Consider the following 11,359-nt stretch of genomic DNA (forward strand, 5'->3'; position numbering starts at 1 on the left):
ATTTCCAAAGTTGGAGAGCAACCTTATATAGTTTCTATTTTGCTACTGTACACTTAAAAGTGTAAATATGCAACTAAATCATGCATGAACAAAATTCGTTTCAAATTTAATTCTAAGCAAAACACACACACAAACAAAAGAGCAGCAACAAAATGTGTTCTTTAACGCAAACAAAACCACCCTGAACCTACTTTGGCTGACCCCTTTTGCACGTCAGTCTTCCTGTATCAAGGCACTTCCTGGTATCCACCAGCTTAAGAGCAGCCCATAGCCACCCTTCAACCGAGCAGTTACCTGGGGCGGGGTACTGCACTGAGGGCATAAGAAACTCAGCCTATAGACAGTTCTATGCAGGGTGTGAGGTATTGTTACCCACATTTTACAGATGAGGAGACTGAGGCACAAGGCTAAGTAAATAATTTCCCAAGATCATAAAGCTAATAAATGTTGAAGCAGAATGCAAATGAGACCTGATTCTAAAGCCTCCGCTGGCTTTTTTGTCCCGCACACTTATTTCCAGGTTATCACCATTTCCTTTGCAGTCCCTCCTCCATTGAGAGGGCTGAGAAAATAGTCATCCCACAAAAGGAGAGCAGCCTTACACCCACTTCAGCCACTTCCACTGTGTCTCTTCCTTGCAGAAACCTGTCTGTTGAGAACACCTCTTCAGAGTCTAAGCTGGGTTTAATGAAGGTCCGAAGACTCTACTCCAAAGGTGACTTCTGAAACCCTCATTCCCTTTGGGTCCCTTCACTACTGTAAATTCTGCCCGATCATTTTCCAGCAGTAGGTTAGAAACACACAGAAAAAAATCCCAACAAAAAAGCAGCCTTCACACCTAGGTTCAACCTACAAAGCAACTGTTTTAATGCCATTAACAACTGTATTTTCAATAATCCTCAGGTTTTGGGTTTGCAAACCTAGAGTTGACATCAAATCAGAACAGAATACACCTTTTTTTTTTTTAAGATTTTATTTATTTTGGGGGGCGGTGGTCGATGAGCAGGGGAGAGGCAAAGGGAGAGGGAGAAGCAGGCTCCATGCAGGCGGGACTCCATCCCAGGACCCTGGGATCATGACCTGAGCCAAAGGCAGACACTTCACTGACTGAGCCACCCAGGTGCCCCTACACCTTCTTCTTCTTAATCATCCACAAACCAAGGTACTTGGTTACAGAACGAATACCATAGCTATGCAGGTTTTAGAAAGGACACTGAATTAAGGTGAGTAGATGCACAGCTTCACTACTTTTAAATCATACCTAAATGTCTTGTTCCCCCCAATTCCATCCCCATGCACAACAGATGGAGACACTGAATATTTGCATTCGCATGTGGAAGCCAGGGCCCTCACATTAAAAATGCTGTCACCTGATTCTCCCAAGTACTACCTGGAATTGTGAAGTTATAGAACTAAGGAAAAATAACACTTTATCAGGACAGGATTAACTATTAATTACTGAAACAAAAATGACCTCGTACCCAAGCCCCAGGGCGCCAGCAGTGTTGCGGGTCCCTACCTACAATTTAACACACTTAAAACTGCACTCCCATTTCCTTCCAAGAGCTGTCCTTTCCTCCTCCTCCTCCTTTTTTTTTTAAACCTAGTTCTTTAGCTTTACTACAAAATAATTGTTCACTGCAGAAAAACTCCACAAAGTACAGAAAAGGGCCAAGGAGAATATGAAAAATCATTCAGCATCACTGTGTGTACATTCTTTCTTTTCTACACTACACAAACACGTAAGTTTATTTTGTTTGATTTTAAACAAGAGTAGCTTCATACCCGGAATACAATTTTATAACCTACTCTTGCTTAATTTAAATATACTGTGAATCGCTCTTCATTTCAGTAAACATATTTCAGCCGCATCATTTTTTGGGACTAGAGAAGCAGATCACAGTATGGATAAATCAGTGAAATCAATTATGGTCCACAGTTCCTAATGCAGGACACCAAAGATCCTTGAAATTTCCACTTCATACATACATCTTTGAGCACATATTTAAATCCCTCTGAAAAATTCTAGAGGAAATGCTAAATTTCAGATCCCAGCCTCAAAATGCACAATCCCCTTGTTCCTTCACTACTTCCTACTATTCCATGTTTCCTGGAATTTGTTGTCTCTGCCTCAAAAACTCCTATTCATCCTTCAAGACTAAGTGAAGGAGAGGGGGCAGGAGTGTGGGTGAGGGCTTTCCTGATCCCCTTGGTAAACCGTGCAGGCCTCTGTGTTCTGGGCCCCCACAGCAGTTGGTCCAGGCACCCGGGAGGCCCTCATCATCAGCATTACCATTTCTTTCCCTCCCTAGGAGACAAACCCTGCCAGGATAGAATTACTAATCCGTTTTCAATACAGAGCAGCTTAATGAATGGACAAGGAAGTGAAACTAGCCATGTGATGAAAACACAGCCATGTGATGAAAACACAGCCATGTATAAACTTCTGCTTACAACCACAGCTATCCTTGGAATATTCTAACTATTTGAGGGCATCAAGATCTGGAACCATGACACAGAAAACTAAACTCACGTTCAGGACCACATAGTCCTCCAGTCATCTTAGGTAATTCACAACGTGAACTGGGTTGTGCTCCAAAAGTTCATTTACAGGTCGATTATTCAGATTATAGAAGGCAGTTAAGTTTTTCCCAAACTGAATTCTACCTGAGAAAGTACTGCTCTAAACTGTTTTCAAGCTAAGCATGGTTTACGCAGTTCAAGAATAAGAAAAGGAACTCTGAGATTTGCTCATTAAGGTTGGTAAAAAAAAAAAAAGTGTGCCTTCACGGAAAGCATTCGGAAAAGGCCATTAACTACTACAACATCTTGCAATGAGATTCCTATATCTACAGCTAGTGTTTCTCAAACTTTCTTCCCACAGTTCCCTATAGACTGATGCTAATCTTTAATGGTGCCCTTTATCACTCCCAGGGCAAAGAAGGGAAACCATCCACCGCTTTCCTCTGAGAAAGTAAAGAAAGAACAAAAGGGTTCCCCATCTTCAGCCCAGGGGAGGTAAGAACCAAGACAAATGAAAGGTGTTGTATTAGCTTAGAGTTCTGGGCATAAGAAAAGACTAAAAAGCAAAGTATGCATGTTTTTTTCTTCTTTTTTATCAAACCATTAAACCAATTAAAAAGAAAACCCGAATGGTATCAAAACTCTCCCAGCAAGAACAGGTAACTGTAGCCAAGAAATGTTTGAAACAGAAGAGGAACAAAGAGGAACTTGTCTACCGGATATTAAAAAATTATTCAACTTCCAATAATTTCAATGGGTGGTACTGGCATAAGAACAGAGAGAAAGATCAGTGGAACAGAGTAAGAAGTCCAAAAACATAACCAGGAATTTTGAGTATGATGAAGATGGCATTTCATATTGGTAGGGAAACGGGAGCTTATTCAACAGATGCTGCTAAGACAATGTGCTGTTTGGGGGAAAAACAATTAGTCTGAGATGATTTCTACTACCCCTTCTAGAATTAGAAAAAAAAAAAAATGTTGCTTTTAAAAATCTCTCCAGGACATTAACTTTCTGAGCTTGGGGCAGGGGATGGGGGTAACCCTAAAATCAGAAAAGTAAAAACTGAACTACATGAATTCCTGTCTATCAAACTAAGAACAAAGAAAAAATGTATGGAAATAATATGAACTGTAGCTAGTAACAAAAACACAGGGGTTCTGATAATCTGTTACTAACTGGCATAATAAATCCCTCTGGAGGAATCAAGGTACCATTTTGAAGTGAAATTACTGAGAATACAAATACTCTATAGATGAGTCAAAACAAATTTCCCTATGTATTTGCAGAACCCCAGCTACCCAGAACCCTCAGGCAATTTTAGCTTCAGACAGCTTCAGAGCTCCAGCACTGGAACCACCTCAGATGTTAATCTTTTCTAAATCTCTTTGTAAATTCATTACATTTATAAAGCTACGGATACATCCACTTGTGTGTCTAAAAGCCTTCTTCAAACTTTTCCTGTGCAAAACCAGACCTGTTGACTCACCTCCTTCCCCATCTCAATAAAGAATACAACCACTCACACTTGTCTTTCAGGGCAAGACCTTAGAAGGCACTGTTGGTCTTTCTTTGCCTCACCACTCACCAGCGTTCCGTCAGCACATCCTGACCTCCGCTCCAGCAGATCCCCTGGAATTCTCCACAACTCTCCACGGTGACTGTTACCACAGTCACCCTGTGCCACCCCGTGCCACCCCCACCTCCAGCCAGACCACCTCCTAAAATCTCCTTGCTTCCCTACAATCCAGTCTCCACACAATGGGTAGAATTACCTTTTAGCACATAATGCCATCACCTCCCTTTCCTGTCTAAGCCCTCCAAAGGCTTTCTTATTCACCTCGGATAAAATTCCATGAGACCAGACACGCTCTGGGATAAAATTCCATGAGACCAGACACGCTCTGGGCCTCATCCACTTTCTCTTATTGGCCTTCTTTTATTCCCTTCCAATTTGGTTGCTGTCTGTAACTTACCAGCTCTACCCTCTGCCCCCTCGCTAATCAGCGATATTCACGCAACCAGTTCCTCACCATCAGACTGCCTGCCGCCCAAATACCAAATTCTCTAGACACCACCCCACCCTTTCCTTACCCTGTTTTATTCTCTCCATAGTGCCCATCATTAATTCTTCCAGCGTCTTGCCTCCCACTAGAACAGAAGCGCCATGAGAACAGCATCTTCACCACTGTGTCCCTGACAGTCTGGACCCAGAGGAGCCATGTATGTATTTGTTGAACAAAGGGATGAATCTTAAGTGTAACTGAGTATTTTTATGAACCAGGATCACTACTATGAACTTCACAGCTATGGTGTCTGCTCAGGCCTACGGAAGAAGCTAGCCCTGCTCAGTCTCTGATCAGCTACACTTTTCGAGTTTTGTTTTGCCTGCGTTTTAAAATCTATTTCTTGCATGCTATCAGCTGTCGCTGCACTAACATTCCTTGGTGGCTCCTCTCCCAATTTCAATCATTTGGCAGGTTGAGAAAATAAAAGTCTGCAATGATGGGGCTGTTCCAGCATTAAAAATGCACTAACTTTAGTGCAGACAGGCCTATCTCACTGAATTTCCCAAAGGCTTTATGCTCCTTTCTGGATCTCAGACAATTACTAGTCCCCAAACCTAAATTCTGACATTTTCAGTATCTTAGCATAAAAGTACACCATACTGCCATCTTACTAGAAATGCTGGCATCTCCTTAAACCCATAAAGCCAAACAGTAATTTTATTTAAAAAGAAAAAAAAAAACTACACTAAAAAACGTTAAAGTTTTTCTTAAGGTAAAGAATGAATTTGCCTTTTAGGGGAGAAGTAAAACGGAGCACACCCAGTGCCAAACTGGAGTTCTACCTCGTGCTGTAAGATTCACGCCGACTTTTATGCCAAACGGTGTGCAATTTCCATTTTAAGAGCTGACTGTGGAGTTTCGGCCTGCGCTGCAAAGCACAGCACAGCACAGCCAGGATCATAAGTTACACACTGTAACCTCCATCCCAATTCAGCCCATCCCCAAAAGTTCCTTAGGACTAAAACCGTCTTGTGCCATCTCCTGCAAACGGTCTAAAGAGAGGCTTGTCGGGCTGAGAAGCAGAGGATCTTAACGGAAAAGCTAAATCCACCCCCAAGCTTCAAGTAACGGGACTTAAAGAGATAAAAGAGCTGCAGGAAAGCTGACAGAATGCCTGGATAGGATACACTGTTTCCACATAAGGGTTTTCCCTTTATCAGAAAGACAGAGTTGTCACAAAGAAGAAAGAACTGGGGCCAGAGGACAAACTGTGTATCTACTTTCCATTAAGTGTCTAAAAGAAAATAAACAATGAGATAAAAATCCTACATCCAAAAAAGATGAAGCAGGAGATTTGGAAAAGGAGACCAAAAGTGAGAGTGTCAAGCATGGGCTTAGGGAAAAGATCATCTCCAAGGGTAAAAGAGTAGGTCCAGTTTGCATTACATTTTCTGAGTATTGCTGGTGTACCAGGACCCCTACTGGTTTGTCCATACGGATTCTGAACCCAAGAAAATATATCTGTTTGGTGGGCAATCCAGTATTTGTCCAAACTACTTTGATAATTGTCTCCAAAGTTGTGATTTCACAGGGTTTGTCACCCAATGGCAGTCATGTGGACTTACTTTCAAAAACCATTCTGTAAACAATTTATACAGCTCATCCGCAATTTCAGATGTAGCCATTTCTCTTGGCAAAATAGAACCGTCTGCATAAAATTCCAGGTAAATCATGGGAGATCTGGGAGTAAATCTTCAGCTGGGGATTCCTCAATCACTAGCACAGTCTAAATTTATAAAAAGTGGCTACATTCTGAGGTTTTCAGGTTCCTTCCTGGCAGAACCTGGACTCTGGACTTAAATAAGATCCTCACAGAAACATGTAGGAATGGGGAGTCGATGCACTGAGAGTGCTGACATTCTCTATTGCTCTTTCGTCTTCTTTTTCAATCCTGTACTTCGTCCCTTAGAGGAATAAAGATCCACAGAAGTTTTTCCCTTCATATTTAATGCCCGGACACTTAGACCAAGACTAAAGTTAAAAGCCAGAGTTTCAAAGGTATTGGTTATAAAATTAAGAACCAACAGCAACCAGCTTGGCCTTGCTCAGCAGTGACTGCTCTGCAAGTTCCTTCTCAGAGGACCTCCCTGCATTGGTTTGTTCTGTGGCTGGATGAATCCCAAATCTTGTCCATACGGTAAGCATTCCTGTACTTCACACGTACAAGATTCCATTAAATCCCTTTATTGGACCCACACCCTTCTACCTCAAGTTCACTCCAATACAAATCTGCTATTCCAAAATGATTGCCCTTCTAAAGGTTATTTTGGTTAATCCCTCTGTTAATCCTGAACATGATTCCAGCCACTTTTATGACTCATATGGCCGACCAGGACCCAGATACTGGATAACACACACACATCCCTAAACTGAGCTAGTTAACCCCCAATCTACCATGGGCCAAGAACTACTTTTCCCAAGGTTCCCTTTCCATTAACTCAACAGACTGGTGGGGTCGAGCGTGTATCGGGCAGCCCCTTTCGTTTACAAGAATGCCTCTACCAGTGGTATCTACAAGTATGCTCTGGAAAGGCTCTGACCAGATTAACTTACCTTGGCTCTGGATCTGCAAGAGCAAAGGTGCCTATTTCAGAGAATCAAGCGATAACCATCCCTGCCACTATTGTCACAGATACTGTGTGCTAAGAGTTTTCCCGACAACCTTATGAGGGAGATATGTTCGGTCAGCTCCATTTAACAAAGAAGAAGGCTTGGACACAGAAAGCTAAAGTGCCTTACACAAAGTCAGGCTGAGGACCACACCCACAGGAGCCAACCTGGTCCACCTGACCCCAAAGCCCATACTCTTGGGCGTTGCATTCACCATCCCGCCTGCCTCTGACCTCTGCTTCCAATGTCTGACATCCATAGCCCAAGGGGCACCGCGGTCCCACAGGAACCCCGGGAGCTTCGGGTCTGGAAAGCTGGGAAAGACTCAAGCCAAGGGAGTACCGGCAGGGCCGCCCACCGGGATGCTGGATACAGGATTCGGCGTCCTGGCAGCAGGGACTCACCTGTAAGCGGCCACGGCGCGGGTTTGCAGGTATTTCTGGGCGGTCATGACTCCCACGAAAAGAAAGTTCCTGTCGCGCGGGCCGCCATCCGAGGCCGGGCCGTGGGGCCAGAGTCGCGCCCCGCGAGCATCGCCGCGCACCCCGCCGGCCTGGGAAGAAGCCGCCGCCGCCTGCCCTGGCCGGCAGCCCTCGGGGCTGGCGCGGCGCCGCGGGCCCGCTCGCTTCAGCTCAGAGGCGCGGGGCAGGACGAGCCGCGAGGCCAGCACGAAGCCCAGCACGAGCCCGAGCAGCACGCTGAGCCAGGCGCGCCGGCCGCGCGCGGCCATGCCCGTGCCGCTCCGCCCGCCGGGCCGCCGCCGCCGCCGCCGCCGCCGCAGGCTCCGCGCGCCCTCAGCCCGCCGCCCCCGCCCGCGGAGGCCAGCCCGCCCTAGCGCCGCGAGGCCCGGCCCGGGCAGCGCCACCGCCGCCGCGGGCCCGCCGCGCCCATCGCGGCCCCCGAGCCGCCCGTAGGCCCCACGCCGCCGCTTTGTTCCGCACGCCCACCCCCACCGCCTGCGCCTTTAAGAGGGGACCATGCCCGGCGCGCGCCGGCGGCGGCTCGAGCGCGAGGCGGCGGCGGCGGCTCTTCCCGCTGGCGCGCGGGGACGTGGGGCCAGCGCGACGGCGACGGCTGTGGCAGCGGCGGAGTCTGCACCCCCGTCCCGCCCTGCCCGCGTCTCTCGGCTGGCTCGGCTCCGCTCACGCTGCGCCCGCCCCCGTCCTCTTCGTGGCCGGCGCCGCCGCTGCAGCTGCACATCCTCCGGCTTAGCTCGCCATTGCAACAGGAGCCCCTCACGTCACGCACGGCGCGTTATGAAGGGGCCCCGGCGGCGGCGGAGCCTGGCCCCTCTCGGGATCCGTCCGCGCCGCCTGATTGGCGCAAAAGTGAATGGGGGGCGGTTCACGTGGCCAAAGTTTGACAAAAAAAAAAAAAGCCTCCCGGCGCGCGCAGCGCCCGCCCGCCCCGCCCCGCCCCGCCCCGCCCGCGCGGTCTGCGGCTGGGCCGCCGGGGCGGAGGGGGCGTGGGGCCGGGCCGGGCTGGGCGCCGGCGGGGGCCCGGACCGCGGCGCCTTGCAGCCCGTTATCCGCCCAGCGACCACGCCCCCGCCGGTCCGCGCTCCGACTCCTGGCGGCGGCGCCCAGCGCCGGCCCCGCGATGTCCCCTCCCGAGGACCGTGCCCGCCAGGCGGCCCCATGCTGCAAGATACACTGCTAACGTGAATCTGAAGAGGGATTTTTGAAGAAGGGGCTTCTTGGTCCCCGAACTCTGCGCGGAGCGCTCGTTCCCTCTGCTGAAACTGTCCTCGGATAAACCCCACTCCGCACGCCCTGCCCTCCAGCCAGGCGGACCTGACCGTCTACCTTCTCCGCGTCTTCCCGAGTCACACTGTACCTTTGTTCCCGCCGTTATGTGGGCAGGAGCGAGCGCATATAGAATAAACAGTTCAGGAGCCGTTTGAGACGTGCATGCTTGGAGAGTGAACCGTGAATTCACTTACCTTGTTCCCTGCCCCTAGTTTCTAAGTTTAAAAAAAAAAAAAGGCCATATTTAATGTCCAAGCTCCTAACAGTGCTAGCATTTAATGGATGTTGGAGAAATGGTAGGTGATGTTAATACTGTGGATGGTAAACACTACTTTTATTTATATTCTTTGTGGGCAGATAGTCAGTTAGTACCCCTAACCTACCTGAATCTTTGTCAATATTTTTACATAGTTCATCCATAAAAGCGCCATGGATTTCTAAAGACAGGTTTTGAATAACGGATTCTCTAGGATGGAGTTTAAATTTTATACATTTCCCCTTTAAAAAAAAAAAAAAACTCAGCTAAAGCTACAAAAGCTGAGAAAGTGTCCGTACAACAAATGTTTGTATAGAGTAAATATTAGTCTTGTTACTTAGTCGCCAGTATGTTGGGGTTTTCTAATGAAACTCCTGGAGAGCAAAGTGTTTTCTTGGGCCTGACAGGTTCCCTTCATTTCACCAAATGAACCCAGGAATTAGGGACAGAAAGTAAGCATGCTTGGGGTAATCCTTTGGATCTTTCCTTGTTGTTAATATGACCAAATGTTTGCAATATTACACAACTGAAAGTGGCAAGTTGTGGGAGATACAGATACGGTCTCTGCAGTTGAATGGTGGTCACTGTTGTTTTATTCTTTGGATATTACCACATTCTTTGGCACTTACTATTTACGTCAAAAATAGTTCATTACCCACCTTCCCCACAGACTCCCTCCCTAAGAGGTGATCCACATCTAAAAATAAAATACTCATTATGCAGTGAATACAGGACTCCAGCAGTAGTCTTGGGAAAAATACAGAACATATAACCATGAATTATAGACTCAAAAACCATCCAAAGGGGTTTCCAGTAAGACCATAAGCCACAAATGCCAAGTAGTCACCAGATGCCCCAAATTCAGCAACAGCCCCATAATTCACAATGATTTCCATAAAGCACGAATCTGGCAAGACACAGATGTTCAATTTGGTGACATACTTAATGAGTTCAATATTTTCTAACCTGCTTTAAACATCTCTGTATTTCGTTTTCTAAACTGGAAACCAATGAAAAGTACACAAACGTGATGGCAGTTAACATTGTGAGGATGTGAAATGTTTTATCCTCCTCAGTTCCTTGGTTCCTAGTTGTCCCTGTGTCCCTAGATCAGTATCCTCACCTGCCTCATCGGCCGACTCAATGGGAGGGTCTCATTCATGATTTAGAGGATTCCCTATTCCCCGTAAAGCCTGAGCCCGAAGGTTTAGAACAGTCTGGACTAGGAGAATCTGACACAGGTGAAGTCCTCCCAGGAAAAGCAGGGGAATGCCAGTCCGGGGGACAGTGGGAGGGGAGGAGACCCGAGGTCCTGTAGAGGTAGGTCAGCCCGGGGCCGCAGGAGCCTCCATACTGGGGCAGGGGCCACTTCCCAAATGCAGCCTGGGGACAGGCAGGGGACGCTGTAAGACAGCGGGAAGCAGCCGCTGAATGGTCAAGCTGAGGCAGTTCTCTTGTGGGGAGGGATCTAAAGGTGTCCAACCCATCCAGGGACCCTGCTGAGGCCTGAATCAGGAGGCAGAGCTGTCCTAGGTGGGGATTTCATAGCCGGAGGCCAATGCCTGGAACCAAAGACTTCAGTGACAGCCAGAGTCCCAAGGGCCAAAGATGGTTGGTAAATCCAGCATGGAGGCCCGCCTTGTCTAGACATCAGCCCTATCGGCCCCTGCACAGCCATCACCAGCAAGGATCTAGAGAGGATGGCGTTCATCTGAGACGCCTGCCTCCCCATGCACCCTCCTCAAAACCGCCTCCAGACCAGGCAGCTCCGCACTCCCTGTCTCCTTCTCCCTAATTTATTTTTTATTTATTTTTTATTAATTTTGTTTTATTATGTTAGTCACCATACATTACATCATCAGTTTTTGATGTAGGGTTCCATGATTCATTGTTTGCATATAACACCCAATGTCCCTAATTTATTTTTAAAGGTGAGAAGTCAGGTTGATCAGATTTCATAGGCATTTCGCCTCAGTAAACTGAGGAAAGAACTATTTCTCAATTTCATGGCACTAGGAGCCCTCTCTCTTAAGTTAAGGGACTCATTGACCATTTCTTCTCTTTTAAAAAAGGAGTGGTGTTGGCTAAGTCGGTTCAACATCTGCCTTCCACTCGGGTCATGATCTCAGGGTCCTGGGATCGAGCCCTGTGAA

The 11,359-nt window shown here is 47.3% G+C and overlaps 1 protein-coding gene across 1 annotated transcript in view; it reads right to left on the reverse strand.

Annotated features, from left to right (window-relative positions):
* The window catches only part of CHSY1 (chondroitin sulfate synthase 1), a 69,915-nt gene extending 61,983 nt beyond the window's left edge, over positions 1-7,932 (reverse strand). The window contains exon 1 of the mRNA XM_028122800.2: positions 7,607-7,932. Within this exon, the coding sequence (XP_027978601.1) occupies positions 7,607-7,932 (326 nt within the window). The remainder of the gene's footprint in view (positions 1-7,606) is intronic.
* Between the last annotated feature and the right edge of the window lie 3,427 nt (positions 7,933-11,359).

This window comes from Eumetopias jubatus, unplaced genomic scaffold (assembly GCF_037043125.1).
Source record: "Eumetopias jubatus isolate StellerSeaLion01/CBP00866 unplaced genomic scaffold, mEumJub1_p1.0 scaffold_7, whole genome shotgun sequence".
Lineage (NCBI taxonomy): Eukaryota > Metazoa > Chordata > Mammalia > Carnivora > Otariidae > Eumetopias > Eumetopias jubatus.